This window comes from Lithobates pipiens, unplaced genomic scaffold, assembly GCF_037356315.1.
Source record: "Lithobates pipiens isolate NorthernLeopardFrog02 unplaced genomic scaffold, aLitPip1_a1.2 Scaffold_16, whole genome shotgun sequence".
Classification (NCBI taxonomy): domain Eukaryota; kingdom Metazoa; phylum Chordata; class Amphibia; order Anura; family Ranidae; genus Lithobates; species Lithobates pipiens.
The window spans coordinates 423,685,297-423,710,661 of NW_027507748.1; the positions used below are offsets into that span (position 1 = coordinate 423,685,297).

At 41.0% G+C, this 25,365-nt stretch overlaps 1 protein-coding gene across 2 annotated transcripts in view; it reads left to right on the forward strand.

Annotated features, from left to right (window-relative positions):
- Nucleotides 1-25,365, forward strand: part of CFAP47 (cilia and flagella associated protein 47) — a 681,345-nt gene that overhangs the window by 58,372 nt on the left and 597,608 nt on the right. For both annotated transcript variants that reach the window (XM_077482554.1, XM_077482555.1), the window contains exons 5-9: nucleotides 2,952-3,090; nucleotides 7,181-7,406; nucleotides 12,158-12,318; nucleotides 14,853-14,983; nucleotides 20,702-20,937. In XM_077482554.1, the coding sequence (XP_077338680.1) occupies nucleotides 2,952-3,090; nucleotides 7,181-7,406; nucleotides 12,158-12,318; nucleotides 14,853-14,983; nucleotides 20,702-20,937 (893 nt within the window). The remainder of the gene's footprint in view (nucleotides 1-2,951; nucleotides 3,091-7,180; nucleotides 7,407-12,157; nucleotides 12,319-14,852; nucleotides 14,984-20,701; nucleotides 20,938-25,365) is intronic.

Genomic DNA, 25,365 nt, shown 5'->3' on the forward strand with positions numbered 1-25,365 from the left:
GCCATCGGCCCACCGGGAAACTCCCGGTAGTCCCAATGGCCAGTACATGCCTGGTTGAGGGGCTCCAGGAAAGTTCTTTGTTTGTGAGGAAACTGGCTTTTCAGTTTCCTCATTGTTTTCAAGAATCCAGTTTGGGACCTGGAGCCTGGAGATTCCATAGTGTTATGGGTGGGACGGAATCTCCAATCCTGGGACCGGGTTTTGGGAACAGCCAGAAGTCTGGCTGGATGATTGCACAGGTGGGTCCTGGGCTTATAACAGAACCAAGACCATGGTTCTGGGCTCCACCCTCCCGAGGAGTCCAGGCGAGCAAGGGAGAAGTGTGCATGTCTGCACAGGTCGCTCTGTCAGAGCAGACAGAGGGTCCAAGCTTGTGGGCTGAAAAAGGAAGCTAGTAAAGAGTGCTGAGGTACGGAGTGTACAGGAACTCTGTTATAGAGCCGAGAGGGCCGCAGCATAAGTGTGAGCAGCAGTGCTGCTAAAGAGAGCCAGGTGACTTGGTATTTTTGATTCTACTTACATTGTTGCTGTGGAAAATCTGAAACCCCTGTGTGGGCAACTCTTCTGTTACTTTTCTTTCTTTAATAAAAGTGGCCTACAAGCCCTTAAAACAGCATATCTGGCGTGGACTCAGCTCACTGGTAAGCTCTACTCTTAAGTTAAAATAACCCCCAAATATTACTATATATATATATATATATATATATATAGTATCGATTATAAAAAACAAAATCCTTCAGATTTTTTTATTTTTTTTTTATTAAGAAATGATAACTGTCTGCATTTACAGGAGACCGAGTACATAATTCACCCCCCCCCACTGGCAACATGGGGAAAGCCATAGGGAAGTCCCCGTGCGTCAGAGGGGGCAGGACCACTGACTGGCCCCACCCTCCGTTATATAAGAACTGTGACCTCAACAGAAGCGTCACACAGCAGAAGACTCCCACTAAGGCGGATCGTGTGGAGGACAAAGCGGAGAAGAAGCCCGAGGAAGATGCCAGACGAGAAGACCGGAGGAAGAAGAAGATGGAGGAAGAAGAAGAACACCGAAGGAAGAAGGAAGAGCAGAAGAAAGAAGATGGAAGGAGAAGCGTGGAAAGAAGAAGAAATTAATAAAGGAATCGTCAAACCATCTTGTCTTTTTTAACATTTTTTTTATTTTTGTGTGTGAAATGGTAGGGGTACATTTGTACCCCATTACCAATTCACATGGGGGGTGGATCTTGGGGTCCCCTTGTTAAAGGGGGCTTCCAGATTCCGATAAGCCCCCCGCTCGCAGACCCCTCACAACCACAGGGCAAGGGTTGTGGGGATGAGGCCCTTCTCCCCATCAACATGGGGACAAGGTGCTTTGGGGGGGCACTACCCCAAAGCACCCTCCCAATGTTGAGAGTATGTGGCCTGGTATGGTTCAGGAGGGGGGGGGTGCTCTCTCATTCCCCCTATTTTCCTGCGGCCTGTCAGGTTGCGTGCTCGGATAAGGGCCTGGTATGGAATTTAGGGGGACCAACACACATTTTTTTTAAATTTTGTTTCGGGTTTTCCCCATGGGGAAATTCCATGCCGTTTTTTATCAATGAACTTTTATGTGCATTGCAAGTTTCATTATAGCCGGCGCTAGCGATAGTACTTTTAAATGACTTTTTTTTCCTTTCGAAATTAAATTTTGCCCTCGGACTGTTCTAAACACGGGAAAATGTGCCACTTTACAGGCATAATATAGACACCCCCCCCCCCCCCCCCCCGGTTACAAAATTTAAAGGAATATTACACTTTTATTGTTTCACTTTAAGCATTATAAAAATCACTGCTCCCGAAAAAAATGTTTTTTTTTGCATTGATACATGTCCCCTGGGGCAGGACCCGGGTCCCCAAACACTTTTTATGACAATACTATGCATATAAGCCTTTAAAATTAGCACTTTTGATTTTTCATGTTTGTGTCCCATAGACTTTAACGGTGTTCGTGTGTTCGAACAAAGTTTTTGCCTGTTTGCATGTTTTGAATGCAAACCGAATGGGGGGATGTTTGGCCCATCCCTATGTGCAAGTAGTAAACAGATCTTGATTGAACCACTTTTTACCAGTTCACGAATATGCTGGGTGAATTAAATCTTGTGCTAGGTGAAGAGTAATGGCCTCCACTCTACTAAGTCACTACTGTAGAAGACCTTTCATCATTCTTTCATGTCTAACTACAATGACATCAGTAGTCTGATACCATTTCTTTAGGCAGTCACAAGCTGGAGCTAGTGGAAGTTAATAAGCAAGAAGACCATGAGTATTTATTTTTTCCTATGGTAAACTATTGGATGAGTATGATTACCATGATTTTGAAATGCACACAGAAGATTGTGGTGGCTTTGAGAAAAACGTAGGGCATATATTTGGGATTTGGATTTTTGCCATGATATACATGTTAAAGAGTATTCAGGATGGTATCTGGAATCAAAAGATAGGGTAAGAGCATGGAAGGGGGGTGGTCACGGACGGAATGGAGTTCTAGATGTGCAAACATCATACATCTGGGCTTGTAAGTGTATATGAGATGCAAGGATTTCAACTACATGTAAATAATTTATCTCTGTCTAGTAGGGATAATACTGTAGGTAACCACATGTTGTTATATGCAGTATATTTCTTTGTGCTCAAATCTGAATCACCTCAACCATTTTATTGGTGGCTTTTGACTTTTCAGTGAATGTATGTGTAGCAGGGTCTTTGCTATGAACAATTTTATGTTGTATGTAAGTTAGTCCTTATGAGATGACTTTTCCAAAATGTTTGTAACTTTCACTCTTGGTCAATTGTTTATTGTGATTGTTTTAATATTACAGTACATTAATGTGGTGAATGTTACTCAATACACTCAGTCCACTTTCTACAGTGCATCTGTTATCCTATAAATATTCTATATTATTATACATATTGGTGTTATATCCTAACAGGTACTTTCAAATTAAAATACAATGGAACCTTCCCTTTTATCATAACCCCAACCAGTGGTACCGTGGAGCCAAAAACAACACATTTAATAAAGCTAGAACTTTGTGCGGATGTTCCTGTTGTCATTGAAGAAAAAGCTAAGTAAGTGAAGGAATTTTTAAATAATTGAATTCATACATTTAGAGTTCTGTTTAAAACCTATAAACATACAATACTGAGATTCTTAAAGTATATGTGAACCCTCACTTTGTAAAAAAAAAACATTTAGTTTAAAATAGAAATGTAATGCAAAATATTTGTGTATAGATATATAAAATATTATAAATGTATTTCTTTTTTTTTAAGTGATCATGTAAACTGTGTTCTCAGCTGCATAAGGGGCGCAGCCCATAGATGATACCGGTTTTTTTTTTGTTTGTTTTTTTGCATTCAAACAAGTTGCAAAAAAAAAAAAAAAACTGACTAGATTCCCCCATCCACCTCTAATGTGAAGAAGTGTAAAAAAACTCTATTGTGGGATTTTTGAGGCAAAAAAAAAAAAAAAAAATTCACTTATTTTACAAAAATACTTATATTTTTCTATTCATTTTTCTATTTTCTATTTTTCTATTAACCTCTATTGTGGGATTTTTAAGGCAACCAAAAAAAAAAAAAAGGAATAAAGAAGTAGTATATTAAAAAAATTCACTTATTTTACAGAAATACTTATATTTTTCTATTCATTTTTCTATTTTCTATTTTTCTATTCATATAGAAAAATCATTTGGAATTCCAATACATTACATTAAATGTTAAAAAACTGTATAATTTGAAAAGGAGAAAAGTGATACTGTCCGCTATGATTCAGAGACCTCCAGAACAGCTAGTGGTAACGGAAAAAAGCGGTTCATCCACCCCTAATGTGTGGCTATAGCCAGCAGCACTGATCAAACGGAGAAGATCTAAGGCTGAATTCACACCTATGCATTTTAGTGCTTTTTGCATTTTGCAGATTTGTTCCATAGGAAACCATGTTAAATGGACTGTAGTGCAAATATGCAAAAAGCACTAAAACTGCACAGGTGTGAATCCAGCCTTAAAGGGCGCCTGTACAGAAGTTGATTGGTAGATTGACTTCTGTACATCCCCGCTCATACGTTGGTTGAAATTCAGCCAGTCCCCGCTGAACCATCATTGGAATTGGTGGGAGGAATAGTGACACATCCAGAATCACTGTGCCTATAATGGTGAAGTTCATAGAATACATATACAATTCATAAATGCATACACAAATCAGTCTGTGATATCTTCATAGATTTGAACACTCAATATTCTTAGTCCAGTAATGGTGCACTATTATTACTCCTCCACCGTGATGAAAAAAGTCCTCCCTTATGTCACCATATTCACCAGAAGCTATTGCATCTCATTTTAATGACTGGAAAAAGAGGCATTCATAAGATTTTCTTCTCATGCAATTCCACTTCTATAGGGCATTCAGTCACTTCCCCATAAGCTCCATACATTGCCACACAGGTGCCATTTTGAAGTAAGATTAACCGACTCGTGTGCTCCAGTCACAACACTGCTCCTCTGGGCTCAGGCAGAGGAAAGTGAACAAGTCGCACCTTTCCCAGGCTCAGTCATAGAAGGGAGGGTGACGATGAAGAGGAGTAGAGGTCCAGTCATCGCTCTTCCTGGGGGAGAGGAGACAGGAGGAGTGCCGACTGGACCTCTACACCTCTTCAGGAGTCTCAAAATGACATCTGTGTAGCAATGTATTGAGCTTATAAACGGTTGACTGAATGCCATTAAAGGAGTGGAATTGCATGAAAAAGAAATCTAATGAATGCTTTTTTGCCATTTAGTAAAATGAGAGGCAATAGCTTCTCATGATTGTGGTGACATAAGGGAATGCCGTCACTCTTTTTTTTACTGTGATGAAGAAGTAATAGTGCACGAGTATTGGAATAAGAATATTGAGTGTTCAAATCTAGGAAGATATCACAGATTGATTTGTGCATGCATTTATGAACTTTATATGTATTCTGTAGACTTCACTAATGGACACAGTGATTTTGGTTGTGTTTTTGCACGTTTTACACTTTTAATTATGCTACCAGAGAGAACACTTTATTGTTATATTCTCTTTTTTTTATATATTTTTTTGCACACCGTATGGTGGCAGCAATTTTAATATAATTACACAATGAGTATTATTTCCTAAGCGCAGGGTATTGGGAGGTGTTAATAGTGCCACATCGAGTGGGAGGAATAGTCCCCATTGTTATTATCAGTGGGAGGAATAATGTCCAAACATTGGTCTAAGTGGCAGGAATAGTACCCCATCACTGGCATCATTTGGAGGAATAGTTCCTCCTTGTTGGTGTCAGTGGAAGGAATAGTGACCCAGGGGCTGGTTAAAGGCAAGTAAGGACTGCATTTGACGACCACTGTTGCATACAGATATGGCTGGCTGCATAGCACATATCAGATGTATGGTTACCTTTTTAATAGATAATGACTGGTTGTTTTGGTTACTGCACTTTGCTTATAGTAATTGCTAATGACTGCTTTATATTGTTGTTCATCAGCTTTATTTTTCTGTACTCAGAAAAACGACTGTATAGCACCAATGACGTCATGAATTCAGGGCAACCATCAGAAATTGTGGGGCCCCTTACACAGCTTTAGGCCTGACCACCAACATTCTCCAGGGCCCGCCCACTGGCTGTCCCACTGAATCCACCCACTAGCCATCCCACCAAGTCCTTCAGTGCCTCAGCCCCCTCACACCTGTATGCTCTCAGCTCCCCTCATACCTGTACACGCTCAACCTCCCTCACATCTGTGTGCTCTCAGCCCCCCTCCCATCTGTACCCTCTCAGCTCCCCTCACATATGTACCCTCTCAGCCCCCTCACATCTGTGTGCTCTCAGCCCCCCTCACATCTGTGTGCTCTCAGCCCCCCTCACATCTGTACCCTCTCAGCCCCCCTCACATCTGTACACTCTCAGCCCCCCTCACATCTGTACACTCTCAGCCCCCCTCACACCTGCACGCTCTCAGCCCCCCTCACACCTGTACGCTCTCAGCCCCGTCACACCCCACCACACCTGTATGCTCTCAGTCTCCCTCACATGTGTATATATCACACACACATACACACACAGGCATGTACACACACACACATACAGGTATGTACACACACACACATACACACACAGGCATGTGCACGCACACGCACACGCACACGCACACACACACACACACACACAGGCATGTACACACAAACACACACAAAGGCATGTACACACACACACATAGCCATCCACATAGCCATCCCCTCAACAGTCCTTACTTGTAAGATGGTCCTCCTAGTCTCAGCTCTGGTTTCCACATGTGGCTGAGACACAGATAGGAGCTGCAGTCCAGCATACATTACACTGAGTACAGGCAGCTCACACGAGGGGTGCACATGCAGGAAATGGCCAGAAGTGGCAGCAAAGAGCCCAGTTTGAGCTAAATGACTCAGAACAGCAGCTACCAACTCACACTCACACTCATACAGAAGCATTCACAGAGTTCCCCTGCACCAGCCCCTGCCTTCTCACATCCCTGCCAGTTGGCCGGGCCTGTCCAGATGTTTGGGCCCATTACAAGTGTATGGGCTGTACTCCCCTGATGGCGGCCCTGCATGTAGTCCTCTATAGTTCAGCAATATTTACCACTGTGTCATATTTTAATCATTGTTCCACTTCTTTCTTTTAGTAATACTATTTTGTTACCTATATTTGTTAGATATAATAAAATATTTACAAAAATGTGAGGGGTGTATTCACTTTTGTGAGATAGTGTGTGTGTGTGTGTGTGTGTGTGTGTGTGTGTAAATTAAGTCAGCTTTCATTTCTGAACAAGCCCAGATAACAGCAGTGTCTCTCTCTGTTATCATGTGGCCAATAAAGAAGACTTCCACTTGTCACTCAGTTGAGTATTGTAATGGTTCTATATAATTACAATGTATGAATGTACAAGCTTCAGCAGCGTATAGCAGCGTGTGTTCTGTGGTCTTATATCTGCAATTTAGATTAGTTTCCCTACGGAAAAAACATCACTTTGTCCAATTATGTTTATCAGATGATACTGGTTAGGTTGATGTTACTGCTTGATACATTACCTAAAATGATATGAAGATACATGTCTATTGTTGTGTGCATAAACCAGCTTACTAGGCACGTGTGTTTTATCCTAGGGTTAAACTTCAAGGTCGTGAAGAAACGTCTTTGCTAATTAAGGGGAATATTGTCAGACAATCTCTAGAGTTACTAGATCTGTCTGGCAAATCTTTAAAGTGTGTTCACTTTGGAGCTGTCTATTTCGGAACATCAAAGATCCAGAAAACAGTCATATTCAACAATAGTCCTGGGGAAATAAGCTGGGTGTCTGTCCTGGATGATAATGCAGTTGGAGTTGAAATGGTATGTTTAACCTTTTTTTCTACTTAAGTTCTATCCATAAAGTGAACTTTCAATATAAAGCATCTCCCAGGACATTCGGTGAAGTTGCGGTAAAAGTTTCCCCTCTCACTACAGGAGCCTTGTATCATAACTCATCTGTCTGAAGTCTCAACACACAACAGGGTCATTAATCTATGTCTGACAATCCATAGCACAACAAAAAGTATATTTTGCTGCCATGCCTCACAAGTTTGGCAGAGAAATGCAAAAAGTGGATATTAAACAATTGCTTTTTTTTTTATAAGAGCAGTTGCAGACAACAAATGAAATCAACCATTGAAGTGCAAATGGTAAAGATTGCGGGTGTGCTTAAAGACCAACTTTAGAGTTCTAATCATTCCTTATTTTACTATAAACAATGGGGTTGATTAACTAAATGCAAATAGGCTTGTTTATTTTTTTTGTAGAATTTTCCCTTAGTTTTGTGAATAAGGTAAAGCTCTGTTGACTTCCATCATCCAATCATATGCAAGAAAAAATACAGTTTTTTTTCCTAGCACTTGATTGGATTTACTTTGCAAAGGGAATACCAACACACAATTCACAACAGTCACTACATTAAGAGAACATTTTCCTTGCAAAGTGAACAGTCTACTTGCCTTTAGTAAATCAACCTTAATGTGTTTTAGTGCAGTCTGGTGTACCCATTGGAGAGATGGTTATGTTCTATACTGGCTCAGGGAATACGGACCACCATAAAAAGTTGCCAGGGGTTCAATGCCTTCCCCAGTCTGTTCAAATAACAAAAAAGTTTTGTCTGAAGTTGAGGTTATTACAATCCAATACAGTAAGACCCAACAAGCTTTTTTATATAGGTTCTAATGTAAGTAGGGGTTCGGCCCCTGTTCACATAATTCGTTTTTTTATTCCTTCAAATCAAAGAACTAAAGAGAGAGGGATTCTCAAACACGCCAAGTCATGTGTAGTGCAATAAAGTGTTTTTTTTTTTTTTTTTATTATTTGGACTTTCACAAACATGTTGGAAAAACTCTTTGCAGCCAACAGCCCCTTTCCTTTGAAGAAAACATTTAAAGTGGTTGTAAACCTCTGAAATTAAAAATGGACAAATCATATCCTTCTATAATTTGTACTTGCCTTCATCCAAATCACCTAGTGTTATTTCTGACCAAGCAATCCCAGACCCCCATCCTCCCCCAGCACAGAAGCAGGTTATTGACAACCTCAACTATGTATGTTTCTTTATGAGGCTGTAAAAAGTGGGTGTGTCCTTCCCTCCACTCAAGTCTCAGATTACACTCAGCTCCCAGCTCTGTGCTGTGCAGTGCGTGACATCAGATCCCTGCCCCCTGCGTTCAGGTGCTAAGGAATGCTGTGTAAAATGAAGTGGCTGTAGAAGAGAGAGGACTGCACATGAACAGGTACAACTTATGCTGTTGAATTTGTTTCTGTTTTATGTATCATCTGAGACCAGTCACTCCAGTGTGTATATGTAAGGGTTCTTCAATTGTTTGTGAATTTAGGATTTACAAATGGAACCTAAATCTTGTGCACAGTAAGGCTCTCTTCACACTATCTGCTTACAGTAAAATACAGCATCAAGAATCAGAAGATTCTTGCAGCTGGGATCACACATGCATGCGGACAGCTGTAGCACAACAAAATGACAAGCTAAGAGGAACTATTGCTGTTTGCATGTGCCTGCACATCCACAAGTTACCCATGGTTTGGGATAGATGTCTGACCCTGGTCGCTCTGTGATTCCAGCTGCAAGAATCAGCCAATTACTGCCACTGGAAATCACTATATGCAGATAATTGCTCATGTGAAGGAGGCCTTACTGTGCACAAGATTTAGGTTCCATTTGTAAATCCTAAATTCACAAAGAAGTGTGTCACATACTTCTATGAATAAAGATTACTATGATATCAAAATACATCCTTTTCAATATATAGTTGAATAATGTCATATTTATTATATGGCAGCTGTGAACTTTATGCCCCAGTCAAAAGAAAGAGAAAGGTGACCTGCAAAAAAATGTTTGCATTTAATAAAGGTTTTGCTTTAAGCTCCCAAACATTAACAAAGCTATAAGTGAAGATGTTAGTGAAAGACCCTACAGTTACCTTGGCAGGATTTCAGACCATGGACTTGCAAAGAGCTGAAGTAGGCTTGACTGGGACTGCTGGTGATAACTCAGTATTACAGAGACAGTTTTACTGGAGTAAATTATTCATACAGTGAGGGGAAAAAAGTATTTGATCCCCTGCTGATTTTGTACGTTTGTCCACTGACAAAGAAATCACCAGTCTATAATTTTAATGGTAGGTTTATTTTAACAGTGAGAGACAGAATAACAGCAAAACATTCCAGAAAAATGCATTTCATAAAAGTTATAAATTGATTTGCATTTTAATGAGTGAAATAAGTATTTGACCTCCATGACTTAGTACTTGGTGGCAAAACCCTTGTTGGCAATCACAGAGGTCAGACATTTCTTGTAGTTGGCCACCAGGTTTGCACACATCTCAGGAGAGATTTTGTCCCACTCTTCTTTGCAGATCCTTTCATTAAGGTTTTGAGGCTGATGTTTGGCAACTGGATCCTTCAGCTCCCTCCACATATTTTCTATGGGATTACGGTCTGGAGACTTCTTCTTGAGCCCCTTTATTGCCTTGGCTGTGTGTTTTGAGTCATTGTCATGCTGGAATACCCATTCCCGACCCATTTTCTATGCCCTGGCTGAGTGAAGGAGATTCTCACCCAAGATTTGATGGTATATGGCCCCATCTATCATCCCTTTGATGCAGTGAAGTTGTATGGTCCCCTTAGTAGAAAAACACCCCCAAAACATAATGTTTCCACCTCCATGTTTGACAGTGGAGATGGTGTTCTTGGGGTCATAGGCAGCATTCCTCCTCCTCCAAACATGGCAAGATGAGTTGATGCCAAAGAGCTTGATTTTGGTCTCATCTGACCACAACACTTTCACCCAGTTCTCCTCTGAATCATTCAGATGTTCATTAGCAAACTTCAGACAGGCCTGTACATGTGCTTTCCTGAGCAGGGCACTGACGGATTTCAGTCCTTCACGGCGTAGTGCGTTACCAATTGTTTTCTTGGTGACTATGGTCCCAGCTGCCTTGAGATCATTGACAAGATTCTCCTGTGTAGTTCTAGGCTGATTCCTCACCGCTCTCATGATCATTGAAATTCAATGAGGCGAGATCTTGCATATAGCCCCAGGCCGAAGGAGATTGACAGTTATTTTGTGTTTCTTCCATTTGCGAATAATTGCACCAACTGTTGTCACCTTCTTACCAAGCTGCTTAGAAATGGCCCTGTAGCCCATTCCAGCCTTGTGTAGGTCTACAATCTTGTTCCTGACATCCTTTGATCTTGGCCATTGGGGAGAAATTGGAATCTGATTGATTGCTTCTATGGACAGGTGTCTTTTATACAGATAACAAACTGAGATTAGGAGCACTCCCTTTAAGCTCAACTTGTTACCTGTATAGAAGACACCTGGAAACAGAAATCTTGCCTATTGATAGGAGATCAAATATGTATTTCACTTATTAAAATGCAAATCAATTTATAACTTCTTGCATTTTTCTATATATTTTTGTTGTTATTAGGTCTCTCACTGTTAAAATAAACCTACCATTAAAATTATAGACTGATTATTTCTTTGTCAGTGGGCAAATGTCCAAAATAAGCAGGAGATCAAATACATTTTTCCCCTCATTGTAGTGAAATATTTTTTCCTAAATGACAAAAATAACATTGCAGGCTGATTTTGTACTTTTTTTCGGTGAAAAGTAAATAGTGATATGGACTATTTACCTAACATGTGGGCTTTTCATCCAACTATAGCTAAAATGCACCAAACTCACCTCCTGCTTAAAATCTCCTTGTTGCTTGTAATCTTGTATTTTCAGAATAGGCCCTTTTAAGCCCCCTTTGTACCTTTCTAAAAGAGAGATTTATCTGAGAGGTGGATCCCATTACATCAAAATGCACTTAGGAGGAAATTGGTGATTTGGGTTACACTAGATAAAATAGACCTCAGATTAAAGTAAATTAGGCAGATTTACAGACACAAATACTTGAGTTCCTTGCTCTATCTCTCTCACCACTCTGTTTAGCCTATAGCAGTGTCGGGACAAGGTAATTTTGTACCGAGGGCAAATATGGCAAACTGCACGACCCCCACCCCCCCCCCCCCCCCGGTTTAAAGAAAGTTTCAGTGCCATTTCAAAACAAGACACACATTTTATCACCACCGTTCATCGTCACCGTTGTGACTATCTGTGCAACTTTGTGGATTTCCACAGAAAATCTTAGTGGGACAAAGATTTTAACAGATCTGCACAATGTCCCCCAAAAATGAACTCTTTTTAGTAAGCTTTGACTTGCCCTGCATCTCTGTGTGAAGGCTAAACTCAAACAACACCATTTAAAATGCCCTTTAATGTTGCTCCAGCTAGCTCATGCTGCTTCCAAAGAAATTTAAAACAAAAGGTACATTTTTGCGGGTACTGCTAAGACAAAATTAACATAACAATATATCCCACTTTAACTAACTTGCAAAGTGATTTTATTTTTATGGTTTTACAGCAGCCCTGATGAAAAGGTGGTACTAAGGGTGGGAGCTAGGCAGGCATCATGTTCTACCATGTTTTAATCTAGTGATGAGATTTATACATAAAAATATTAATGGTATGTTTGGATGTTGTTCTAATATTTTTCAGGGCACTGATATTGGGAAGAGTACAGATGTTGCTTTACAAGATATGAATTATAGAAAAAGAACAAGTGAAACTGATGTTTCAGCTGTACTTTCCTGCTTCCCCAATCAAGGGGTCCTCTTACCTTTCCAGAAAACCACAGTCACCCTTTGTTTTAATCCTAAGTAAGTACAATGCCTAATTTTTGCCTTTTCTTATAAGCTTCACTGTGTTAAAAGCTTGCCTTGCCACATTTTTAACATTTCTTCATAATGTGATCCAATTTTTAGTTTTTTGTTTTTTTTTTGTTTGTAAAGGAAGTTTGAGTAACACAAAATATTTCAAAATTAGATCACTTTTTGGGAAAGACTATTTCTCTAGGAAAAAAAAAAATTTACACTTGGAAATAGAAACCTTTCAAATCAGACTATATAGTAGATATAGAAGGGGAGATAGCAGGCTACATGTTTATGTGCTTGCACAGAGGCAGGTATAATGCCTCCATCAAATTTAGAGATTAATGAAAAAATGACCAGCTTTGGCAGCCATGAACCGATCAATCTTGATCCTCTGATTGGTTCTTTGGCTGCTTGCTCTTGTTCATGATATGTTAAGTTATGTAATACACAGCCCCCCCCTTTTTTTTTCCCCCAGGAGTATATATGTTACTCAGTTTCCTTGTCTTATATCATAGTTCTCTGACACTTGAATGTACAATTGCATACGATGTATGATCTCCGACCATTACTCTCTCACTACAAGAACTGCTTTGTCATTAATTTTGTTATATAGATTGTATCGTGCCATATTTTTTCCAGTAAAAACCAACCTTGTTTGTTAAAAAAATGTAGAGATGGCTGCTGTATGGCCATGCTTTTAGATTCTCACTACGAAAGCAAAATGGCTTTTCTTGATCTTGACCAAATGCCTAAAGACCCCTCTTTATTCCAATAGCAGCCCTAGCAGAATCAGAGCTGTCACTATAAACCAGTCTTTCTCAACTTTTTTTTTAATATAGAGGAGCCCTTAAAATAACTTTACAGACTCAAAAAACCCCTGCTAATAATTACTATATCTATACCTCATGATACATTAGTGTGATGGTCAGTGGAAATGATGCTCCTTACATGTGTGGTCATTAGGAAGACTATCCCCTTTACAGGATCCTTGTTGTCAGTGGTTACTTATCTGAAAGGCAGAACTTACTCACTGCTCAAGGAACCCCCTAGAAACCGCTGGAGGAACCTTGGGATTCCATGAAACCCTGGTTAAGAAATGCTGCTCTATAGTGTTTCTGTTTTCTCCTCCCACGCTGCTAAATTTTGGTTATGTAGAGAGGGGATGGGTGGATTTATTGAGCCAGCATACACCATAATTCTGAGCTCCCAGGAGAATAGAGGGTTATGATCAGCATGGAGAGAGGGGCCAGTGCTACTACAAGGCCAGAGAGTACCTATGATGGTCATAAATGGCAGAAATTTCCTGAAAAGGTGGGTGACAGTTAGGGCTTATTTACAATTGCTTTGGCTTCAACACACATTGACGGCTAGTTTATACTTGCTTCAAAACAAGTCTTCGGACAGGCTTTGTTAAAGCTCTCTGAACGCTAGTCAAAGCTCCTGTCACTAAATAAAATGATTAGCTTACAGTTCTGTTTACACCTTGCTTTTTCTTTGCTTCAGCTTTGCTTCAAAAATTATACCTCCTGTAGTTTTAGTGGTGCTTCAAAGCATCTTCAAAGCCCCCATAGAAGTCTATTGCAAAGCTCCCTTGAAGCCCCACTGAAGCCTAATGGAAGCCCCACCAAAGCCCCATTGAGGCTCCACCAAAGCCTCATTGAAGCCCCACCAAAGCCTCATTGAAGCCCCACCAAAGTCTCATTGAAGCCTCATCCAAGCACCAAGCAAAACCACTAAATAGGACTGTACGCTTTATTTAGTGACAGAGCTTTGACTGGCGTTCAGAGAGCTTTAACAAAGCGTGTCTGAAGCCTTGTTTTGAAGCAAGTGTAAACTAGCCCTTATTGTCCTGGTGTGTATACTGTAAGGTAAAGAGATGTTGGTCATTGCTGTGAGTGTTTGTGTGTGTTCTAGCCCCCTGATTAAAAACATAGGGGTGGATATGTAACAGAGAGAATGTCACTGTGTAAAGATGCAGATAATGCATTTTCAGCAGGAAAAGGGTCTGCAAGTAGGTGTGAAACTGGTTTGAGTCAAGTGGGTGTTACCTACAAAAGGGTATTCTCTAGTCAGTTATTTCACCTCAATACTTTGGCAGTGTGTGCTCAGGTCTGTCTGGCCTATATAGTCAGAGGGGCAAGTCACACGTTTTTTAGTTTGAAACTTGATTGTGAAAGGACAGAGATAGTCATGTTAAAACAAATGTCTGAACTAAGCAAGTAGCAGACTGTACATGAGCAAACAAGAGGTCCAGTCTAGTGACTGACAGAACCATGTAAACAGACTGAGACTAGAGCAGCTCTGTCCTAAAGAGAAATAGCCAGAGCTGTATGATAAAACAATTAGGAGGCTGAAATACTTCTGTGTGCTTTGTTATGCTAAACAACCCTTGTGTAAGTAGAACACCATTGTGCATCAGCTGTAGATCTGAGGGGGACATGCAAGAAAAAAGCCTAAAACACTTTCTGCTAAGTAGACCAGGTTCTTGGGAAAACTCTCAGTTTTAAATCTAAATCTCACAGGATTTATATTTCTTTTAGGCAAAATGAAGACATTGATTCAAATGAACTTCCATTCCAGCAGGACTATGCACTCTTCATGAGGTTTGAAATAGTAGGAAGCAAAGATGGATTCCTCCAGTCACATGCAGACATACAAATGAGTAATAAAGGTGGGTATCATAAAACAGGAAAGGTGCATAAATATTAGATCCCTGGTATGAAAAGCACAACAGGTTGGCTCAGCACTCAAGAAGAAAGAAAAGTGTGTGATTAATAGTTGCGTTTGGGTAATATCAGACAAGCAGAAAAAATACAAAAAAAATCTTCTATTATTAAAAAATATTTTACACCACCAATGCACCTTTGTTTATTTTAAATATCTAATTGGGTTATAATTCATAACCTGTGGACTGCCAAAAAACATTCTGTACACACAGCTGTCCCTTTCACAGCCATGTCAATGGCATAATAATACATTGTGGTAGTCACAAAATTCACAGCTGCAAAAGCTATGAGTCTGTTATAATGTTAATCCATGTTCTCTTTATTATATGCAGAAGTGATCCCTTTTACAAACATAAACAATGACCCTTCTTGCCCACTGTATGACTCCAGGTTCAATGTCATTGCAAAGCTAAGTGTTAAATCAAAGACTACAAGTCTTTTATTGTGTTTTGAAGCAAAATCTATTGACAGAATCCAGCATTGGCGTTGATACGTTTATGCCACATTAGCATGGTATCAATAGCAGAAGGGAGATTTCACAGCTTGAAACGTGATGGATATTTTTGATAAAATCTTATTGTCCATTAAGACTCAATATATAATTGAACCTTAAATGTTTTATTAATAACAGTAATGCCGCGTAAACACGACCAGACTTTTTGACAGCAAAGGTCCGATGGAATGAATCCGCCAGATAATTTGATCGTGTGTGGGCTTCATCGGACCTTTGCTGTCTAAAAATCAGATGGACTTTGGAAATAGAACATGTTTCAAATTTTTCCACTAAAACCAGTTCCTTTCGAGAAATCCATTTGTGTGTATGCTAGTTCGACGGACAAAAACCAACGCTAGGGCAGCTATTGGCTACTACCTATGAACTTCCTTATTCTAGTCCAGTCATACATCACATTCGAATCCGTCAGACTTTGATGTGATTGTCTGTGGCCAAGTCCGTTTGTTCAGAAAGTCAGTCGGAACTCTGCCGAAAGTCCGTCGGGAAGACCGTCGGACCTAGTCTGCCAGAAAGTCTTGTAGTGTGTACGCGGCATAAGGCTCCATATACACTAGCAGCTCCTAAACTTGAGTTTAGGAGCTTTGGGCTAAAAGCATAGGCTTTTAGCAGAGTTTAGGAGGTGCCACAGTTAGGGGAGCTTCAACTTCCCTCAACCTCCTGAACGCAGAAGAATCATGTTCAGGATAGGAACATTTTAACCTCCAGCTGTCATGATTTTGTCGCATTTTTCTGCAGCCAGTGATCAAAGTAGGCTATGAAGCCATAACAGCTCCTAAAGGGACTTGTTGTTTTAGACCCTTGTGTGGTGTTTTTTTTCTGTGTTTTTTTTTTTTTTTTTATATATTTCTTCTTATTTTATTTATTTATTTTTGGTAGTCTGCCACTTCTTGGAATGTAAGCAAACCTGTTATGTTTTGAATTTATATTTTAAAAAATATAAATGTTTTTAACACAAGTTAAAGTGACACTAAACCCAAATCCAAAAAGGCAATATAATGCAGCTTACCAGCCATTAGATGTGGTGACTTTTCTTAGTTTTTCCCTTTGTTTTCACTTGGTTATCTGGCTAGTAACACACCTGCTGTATTGGAGGGCCCTCACTCTGGGTGAATGAGCACAAGGGCACCTTTTGAACAACAGCATTGTCAGTCTGGGGGAGGGGAGTGTTAAATGGATTAGCAGATTTAAATACACTAACAAATTGAAGCAAAACTCCAAGTAATACTTTATAAACAGTTGCAGCAACCCATGTTTGCCTTTTAGGAGAAAGGTTTTACATAAATAAATAAAAGCTAATTATTGCAAGCACCCCTGCCAGTGTTAAATGGTTTATCTCATCTCTGTAACTGCTACATCCGCTGGAGAGCTTGTTCTTTCAAAAAACTACTTACTGGTCAGATCAGATGAAAACAGAAGAAAGAAAGCCTAAAAAAGTAAACAAATTTAGCCATCACATATAAGAAATGGTAAACTGCAATGTAATAAATGTTGTATATATTTTTTCCCTTTTATTGATTGAATTAGATGGACTTGTGTCTTTTTTTCAGCCAGACTATTTATGTAACTATGTTTGCTTGTGGGTTTAACACTGTTTTAAAGTCTTTTGACACTGGAGTTGCAATTTTAATTTTTGGCCACAAGATGGCATTAACACCTGATGCCAAAGAGAAGTGATTGACAACCAAATTTTGATTTATGGTTTATTAAATTTTTATTTTACATTTTTGACTTGTTGGTTTTAATCTTTTTAATTGTGGAGGCATTATGTAAGGGTGATTTTTTTCCTTATTATTGCTGTACAGTCAAACATAGAGAGGGAATGGCTTATTAGGTATTCTGTATTGTAGCCTTTATATTTGATATGGATGGTGTCAGCGCTACCCACTTGCCCCCTTGATGACGTATTTTGTGACAAAACGCAGAGCTAGCACTGACATAATCACACCCTGTCAGCCAAGGGGAGTTTTCTTACATGCGTTTTGTATTTTATTCTTGTGAGTATCTCTCTATATAATAAATAAATGGTGGTTATGCAGTATACTCAATCAGGTTCGGTGTTCTTCCTTCTCATGTCTGATGTTTTTTTGGAGAACTTTTGATTGCTTGTGCAGCAGTGGAAAGCCTTCTGTTCCATATCCAACAGTGTCCCTGGTATACAATAAGCACTGTTAGACCTCCTATATTAATGGTCTAACCATCTGGTAAGCGTTTTCATGGCACTGTGGTGGAGCACTGTTGGGAATCACAGATGAATAATATTATGTGTGGATAATCACTTATCACACTTATTAAGCCTGCTGTGTTAGTTGATTGCTCTATTTTTTTTTTGCTTGGTTCTTAAACAGGTAACTCAACATTTCTAGGTTTGTGCTTGCTGTTATCCAGTATTCAGGTATATGTGAGTGCAGCTGTTTGATTTAAATTGTATTTGTTTATTCATTTAATTATTATTACACATCACTGAGCGCAGATTTTTTAGGCTCACACTGATGTGTACTTCCAAGTGTTCCTGGGCACACTTCCTTTCTAACCAAACCAGCAAGCATGGGGTTCCGCAACGTGGGGCAAGTGCCCCCCCTGGAATCAGGGATCGTCAAGGTGTCCTCAAAGGGTCTTTGTGGTAGGCCACCCGCCCTGGGGTTGATTTTATCTGTGGATCCAAATGTCGAATTCTCCCCTTCCCCCATGTACATTACACGTCACAGAGCTTGCGTCTGAACTCTTCGGCTGCGCTGTAACAAAGTCCTGCCTCCTAGACTCGAGGCTCCTCCTGTGATTGACGGAAAAGGCGGTCTGGGAGGCTCCATGACATAGCAAGAGATTTAGGCACTGTTTAGTCTGCATTGATGGGCATAGACCGAGTCTACATTGACGGGCATAGACCGAGTCTACATTGATGGGCACAGACCAAGACTGCATTGATCGACACAGGCCGAGGCGACATTGATGGGCACAGGCTGAGTCTGCATTGATGGGCACACACCGAGATTGTATTGATGGGCATGGACCGATACTGCATTGATGGGCACAGACAGATTCTGTATTGATGGGCACAGACAGATTCTGTATTGATGGGCACAGACAGATTCTGCATTGATGGGCACAGACTGAGGCTGCATTGATGGGCACAGACTGAGGCTGCATTGATGGGCACAGTGAGGCAGTATTGATGGGCACAGACTGAGGCTGCATTGATGGGCACAATAAGGTAGTATTGATGGGTACAGTGAGGCAGTATTAATGGGCACTGGTGAGTCTGCATTGATGGGCACAATGAGGCAGTATTGATGGTCACTGGAGAATCTGCATTGATAGGCACAGTAAGGCTGTGTTGATGGGCACAGTGAGGCTGCATTGGTGGGCACAGTGAGGCTGCATTGGTGGGCACAGTGAGGCTGCATTTGGTGGGCACAGTGAGGCTGCATTTGGTGGGCACAGAGGAGTCTGCATTTGATAGGCACTGAGGAGTCTGCAGTTGATGGGCACTGAGGAGTCTGCAGTTGATGGGCACTGAGGAGTCTGCAGTTGATGGGCACTGAGGAGTCTGCAGTTGATGGGCACTGAGGAGTCTGCAGTTGATGGGCACTGAGGGGGCTGCAGTTGATGGGCACTGAGGGGGCTGCAGTTGATGGGCACTGAGGGGGCTGCAGTTGATGGGCACTGAGGGGGCTGCAGTTGATGGGCATAGTGAGGCTGCAGTTGATGGGCACAGTGAGTCTGCAGTTGATGGGCACAGGTGAGTCTGCATTTGATGGGCACAGGTGAGTCTGCATTTGATGGGCACAGTGAGGCTGCATTTGATGGGCACAGTGAGGCTGCATTAATGGGCACAGTGAGTCTGCATTTGATGGGCACCATGAGGCTGCATTTAATGGGCACAGTGCATCTGTATTTGATGGGCAAAGTGTGTCTGCATTTGATGGGCACAGTGCATCTGCATTTTATGGGCACAGTGAGGCTGCATTGGTGGGCACAGTGAGACTGCATTGGTGGGCACAGTGAGGCTGCATTGGTGGGCACAGTGAGGCTGAATTTGATGGGCACAGTGAGGCTGCATTTTATGGACACTGATAAGCTTAATTTAGTGGGCACTGATGGAGTTGCATTTGATGGGCACTTGATGGACACTGATGAGGCTACATTTGATGGGCACTGGTAGGCTGCATTTGATCTGCACTGGTGAGGCTGCATTTGATCTGCACTGGTGAGGCTGCATTTGATGGGAACTGATGAGGTTGCATTTGATGGGCACTGGTGAGGAACCATTGATGGGCACAGTGAGGCAGTATTGATGGGCATAGTGAGGTGAAAATAAGGTAAGAGTAAGAAGACTAAGTAAAGGGGATCTATTCTTTGGGGCCCTGCCTTGAACTGCTCTAAAGGAGCATTTATATGGGAGACCCTTGCTTGCATTTTATGTGATAATGACTAAGCCCCTCCTCTTCATGATATTGTCGAGAATGGGTGACCTTAAAATGATGCCCCCCCCCCAAAAAAAAAATGCAGACGCCCATACCAGTAAGCCCTGTTTCACTACACATTTCTCTATGTTAGAACTGTACTTCGCCAGGGTTCGCTCCAGCAAACCGTACTGGATCGCAAGTGAACCGTGCCCAGGACCACCGTTCCAAGTGGTCCTGGGCACATTATGCTTAACTGGTCCCGGGCGCGGTTCGGAGCACTCACACTATACAAATTGGCCCACTACGCTGAACTGCACCCAGGCCCTGGTAATGGTGCTAGTATAAGTGTACCCTTGGTGTATCTACATGTTTTTTTGCCTACTGCTTTGTTGTACTGTTTGGGTCCCTTCACAACATTTGTGGAGAAAATGGGAAAGATTCAAAAAAATACCTTCAAGCATTAATAGCAGTTTATGTTTTCTGGTAGCACTAGAGAGTGCAAAATCTGGTGCAGCTGTGCTTGTTGGCCAATCAGCTTCTAATTTCAGCTTGTTCAATTAAACTTTGACAATAAAACCTGGAAGCTGATTGGTTTCTATGCAGAGCTGCACCAGATTTTGCACTCTCCAATTTTAGTACATCAACCCTAGTGTGTTAAATGACAAAGATGAAAATGATTTGCAAGATTGAATTAAAGCTATTACATTGTCATTGCCGTCTTTGCTTTTTTTTTATTTTCATTGCAGGACAAAAGAAACACTATGTGGAACTGGCTGCCACAGGCTCTGCTTTCCCGGTCGCATTAACATTCAGTCCAGGGACAACATACAATTTTAAGGAATGCTTGATTGGTGAAAGGATCGATATTCTCTGTTCGCTAAAAAATGAGTCTCAATTTCTCCCTGTGGTGTTCAGCTTTCACAAGATATCCCATTTTCATATTTCTCCAGCTAATGGAAAGATAGAGCCAGGACATTCACAGGTACAAAAACGGCTTTCTAGATCTGAAAAGCATTAGCATTACAGATAAAGCTGTCCAAGATTTGGTAAATCTGTTAACATGAATTTCTGTCTTTTTTATCTCTGTATGCATCTGTTAACTAAGTTCAATAGCTGTATTCTGTAACATGATCACAATAGTGACAACTTGAATAACATTCTTTGTACTTGTAATGTTTAAAACGGAACAATACAGTTTCTTTAAGGTGTTCCTAGACCTAAACCTAACCAAATGAAACTTTGAGTAATGTTCAAACAATCTCTTTAAAATTGCTAGGAAAAAACTGTATGCAAGCATACCTGCAATAATTTTGTCGATGTGTCATAAACGCACCATCTTGCAGAAACCTCTATTGTTAAAGTGGGATATTAATATATATATATATATATACATATATTTGTGTGTGTGTGTGTGTGTGTGTTATTATATGTAGTGTCTGCTCCATTGGTTTGGATAGCTGCCACCCCCTTCTTACATCCCTTTAGCTACTGGAATAGGAACAGTCTCCCATGGTACTTGGCATATTGTATTGTAACACATTAATTTAATATTCAGTGTAAAGTGTACTTAAGTCTTAGCCCGTACACACGGTCGGACATTCCGACAACCAAATCCATCGGATTTTGTACGACGGATTTTGTCTGAAACTGTTGCACACACACAGTCGGACAAAGTTGTCGGAAAATCCGATCGTTCAGAACGTGATGACGTTATTTCCTTATGATGGGACTACGTTCAGGCTAGTAGCCAATAGCTTTGGTGTAGGAATTTGATCTGAGCATGCGTGGCACTTTGTCTGATCGGAATTCTCTACACATGATCGGACAAGGTCAGATTGGATCATGTTGTCGGAAAGTTTTATAGCCAAGCTGGAAAACTTGGTCCATCGGATATTCCGACGGAAACAGTATTCCGATGGAGCCCACACACGGTCGAATTATCTGACAACACGGTCCGATCGACATTTTCCGTCGGAATGTGTACAAGGGCTAAGAGCCTATAGAAAAATGTAGATGATATAATCCTAGATTGATTCTTCAAAAGCAAGCTTCCATATGTCCATTCTGACTCAATGCATGTCTAACCATTTAAGCCCCGGATCATTTTTCAGCTAAAGGACCAGGCCCCTTTTTGCGATTCGGCACTGTGTCGCTTTAACTGACAATTGCGTGGTCGTGTGACCTGGCTCCCAAACAAAATTGGCGTCCTTTTTTTCCCACAAATAGAGCTTTCTTTTGGTGGTATTTCATCACCTCTGCGTTTTTAATTTTTTGCGCTATAAACAAAAATAGAGTGACAATTTTGAAAAAAATGCAATATTTTTTACTTTTTGCTATAATAAATATCCCTCAGTTTATGCCGATACATATTCTTCTACATATTTTTGGTAAAAAATAAAATCACAATAAGTGTTTATTGATTGGTTTGCGCAAAAGTTATAGCGACTACAAAATAGGGGGTAGTTTTATGGCATTTTTATTAATATTTATTTTTACTAGTAATGGCGGTGATCAGCGATTTTTACTGTGACTGCGACATTATAGTGGACATGTCGGACAATTTTGACACATTTTTGGGACCATTGGCATTAATACAGCGATCAGTGCGATTAAAAATGCACTGATTACTGTAAAAATGTCACTGGCAGTGAAGGGGTTAACCACTAGGGGGCAGTGTAGGGGATAAGTGTGTGTGTGTTTTTTTACTGTAGGGGGCATGGCTTGGTGTGTGACAGGGAACAGACGATCAGTGACAGGCTCATTAGGAAGCACGGGAGAGGTTTGTTTACACTTACCTCTCCTTGTTCTTCAGCTCTGTGACCCGATCGCGGGACACCGGCGGCAATCAGGATCGGGTCGCGAGTGTGCTGCCAGCGGCGCTGGGCTCTTAAAGGGCAACGTACCTGTATGTGCTTGTGCCCAGCCGTGCCATTCTGCCAACGTATATCAGCATTAGGCAGTCCTTAAGTGGCTAAAGAAGTCCTGATGAGACTGTGTTTCAGAAAAACAAAGTATGGAGCTATTTTTTTTTTTATTATATTAAATACACAGAGCTACTGTCCTAACTAAGACTGATTTAAAATTTGGCCATGTGCTGCTGTAAGTTAGTAGCATAAATACCTCATAATATAATTAGTTATAATTAGTTATTAGTATTAGTATTAGTTATAGAAAGTGCTTACCACAATAGCTTTAAAGTGGTTGTAAATACTTACAACCAACTTTGACCTACAGGTAAGCCTAGATTAAGGCTTACCTGTAGGTCCACGAAATATCTACTAAACCTACACAGTTTAGGAGATATTTGCCGAAAGACAGGCACCGCTGTCTACGGCGCATGCGCCGTAGACAGCGGCGCGTAGGCGCAACTGAGCTTGCTGTGGTCAACGGCAATATGCCGCGAGTGGCGGCTCCCACGCGCATGTGCGGGAGTGACGTAATCGCGGCTTTGCCGAATGACAGTTGCGGAGCAGCGAGACCCACCGAGAAGATGGATGCTCCGGACTACAGGGGACAGCGGTGACTTCGCTGGCTCCTGTGTCTGGTAAGTGACACATAAGGGGCTACTATGCGATGCATAGTAGTCCATTATGCTTTACCTTTGCAGGGAATGAAAGAGGAAGTAAACCCATCAGGGTTTACTTCCTCTTTAATAGGCGGTAGTTCAGCGACATGGGGTTACAAAGACCCCAAATGTGGGGGGGGGGTGAGGTATTGTAGCCAAAGTCCTACTCCACCACTGGTCAATATGGGGCTCATGATATGTATGGTCACAGAGATACGGGGGGGGGGGGGGCTCTTTGCACAGCCTGTCAGAAGCTACATACAGAGCGGCCAGTTTAAATACAAGTTGGCACGATCTGTTTGCAGCAGACTGAGAGGATGAGCTCACAGTGCCTCTCCTCACTTCTTGTCAGAGGCACTGTGCTCAATAGATAGCTTGGAGCCTTGTACCAATGGTAAAGTACCATTGGCCCAAGCTGTCCAATAAAAATGCTGCAGTGAAGGCTCTCCTCTCACTGTAGCCCTCCTAACTACAAGGAAAAAACGTGTTTATTTTCTCACACAGTTAAGAGGGAGAATGAGAATCTGCTGTTGTTGAAAAGGTATGAGCTAAATCATATATTATTATGCTATATGTTATAAGATAATCATGTATTATTTATCTATTTACTGTGAAATTACTGGTTGGAAGTTGTAACTTCAAACTTCAGTAATTTGTCCATTAAGCCACCTGCTTGAGTACTGATTTTGAAAATGTAGTTAATTACCTTAAAAACAATATATAATAATTATTTGTATATTACTTAAGTGTGGTAATTAGCCCCTTGCAACCCAAGGCCAATCCTGACACTTCTCTCCTACATGTAAAAATAATCATCTTTTTTTTTTTTTTCTAGAAAATTACTCAGAACCCCCAAATAATATATATATTGTTTCAGCAGACACCCTAAGGAACAAAATGGGGGTTGTTGCAACTTTTCATTTTACACTGTATTTGCGCAGCAATTTTTCAAACGCGTTTTTTTGGAAAAACTATTTTATGGAAAAAAAAACACTAAAGTTAGTCTGATTTTTTAATTTTTGTTTATATACTATGAAAGATGATGTTACACCAAGTAAATGGATACCCAACATGTCATGCTTTAAAATTGCGCACACTTGTGGAATGGCACCAAACTTCAGTACTTAAAAATCTCCATAGTCAGCTATTTAAATTTTTTTACAGGTTACATGTTTAGAGTTACAGAGGAGGTCTAGTACTAGAATTATTGCTCACCCTCTAATGTATATGTAACCTGTGCGTATCTGGCTCTGATACTAGCCAGTACCTCATCAGCCACTAACCTCACCGCACGCCCCTGGAATACATGTATTCCCATGCAGCCTGACACAAATTATGGCACTTTAACCGGTTCCCGACCATCGCACGCCAATGTACGTTGGCAGATTGGCACGGACAGGCAAATGGGAGTACAGGTATGTCACTTTAAATTTTCGTGTGCGTGCTGCCAGCCGGGACCTCCCTGAGTCATATTGCAGGTCCTGCGGACTCGATCGCCGTGGGGATACCCGCGATCGTCCCACGGGGAGGAACAACGGGGAGATGCTAATGTAAACAAGCATCTCCCAGTTCTGCCTAGTGACAGTGTCACTGATCTCTGCTCCCTGTGATCAGGAGTAGAAATCAGTGATGTGTCACATGTAGCCACGCCCCCCCACAGGTAGAAACACCCCCCAGGACACACTTAACCCTTATCCTGCTCCCTAGTGGTTAACCCCTTCACTGCCAGTGTCATTTACACAGGAATCAGTGCATTTGTATAGCACTGATTGCTGTATAAATGACAATGATCGCAAAAGTGCTCTCTATCTCGGTCCTGGTGTCAGTGCTCTCTATCTCGGTCCT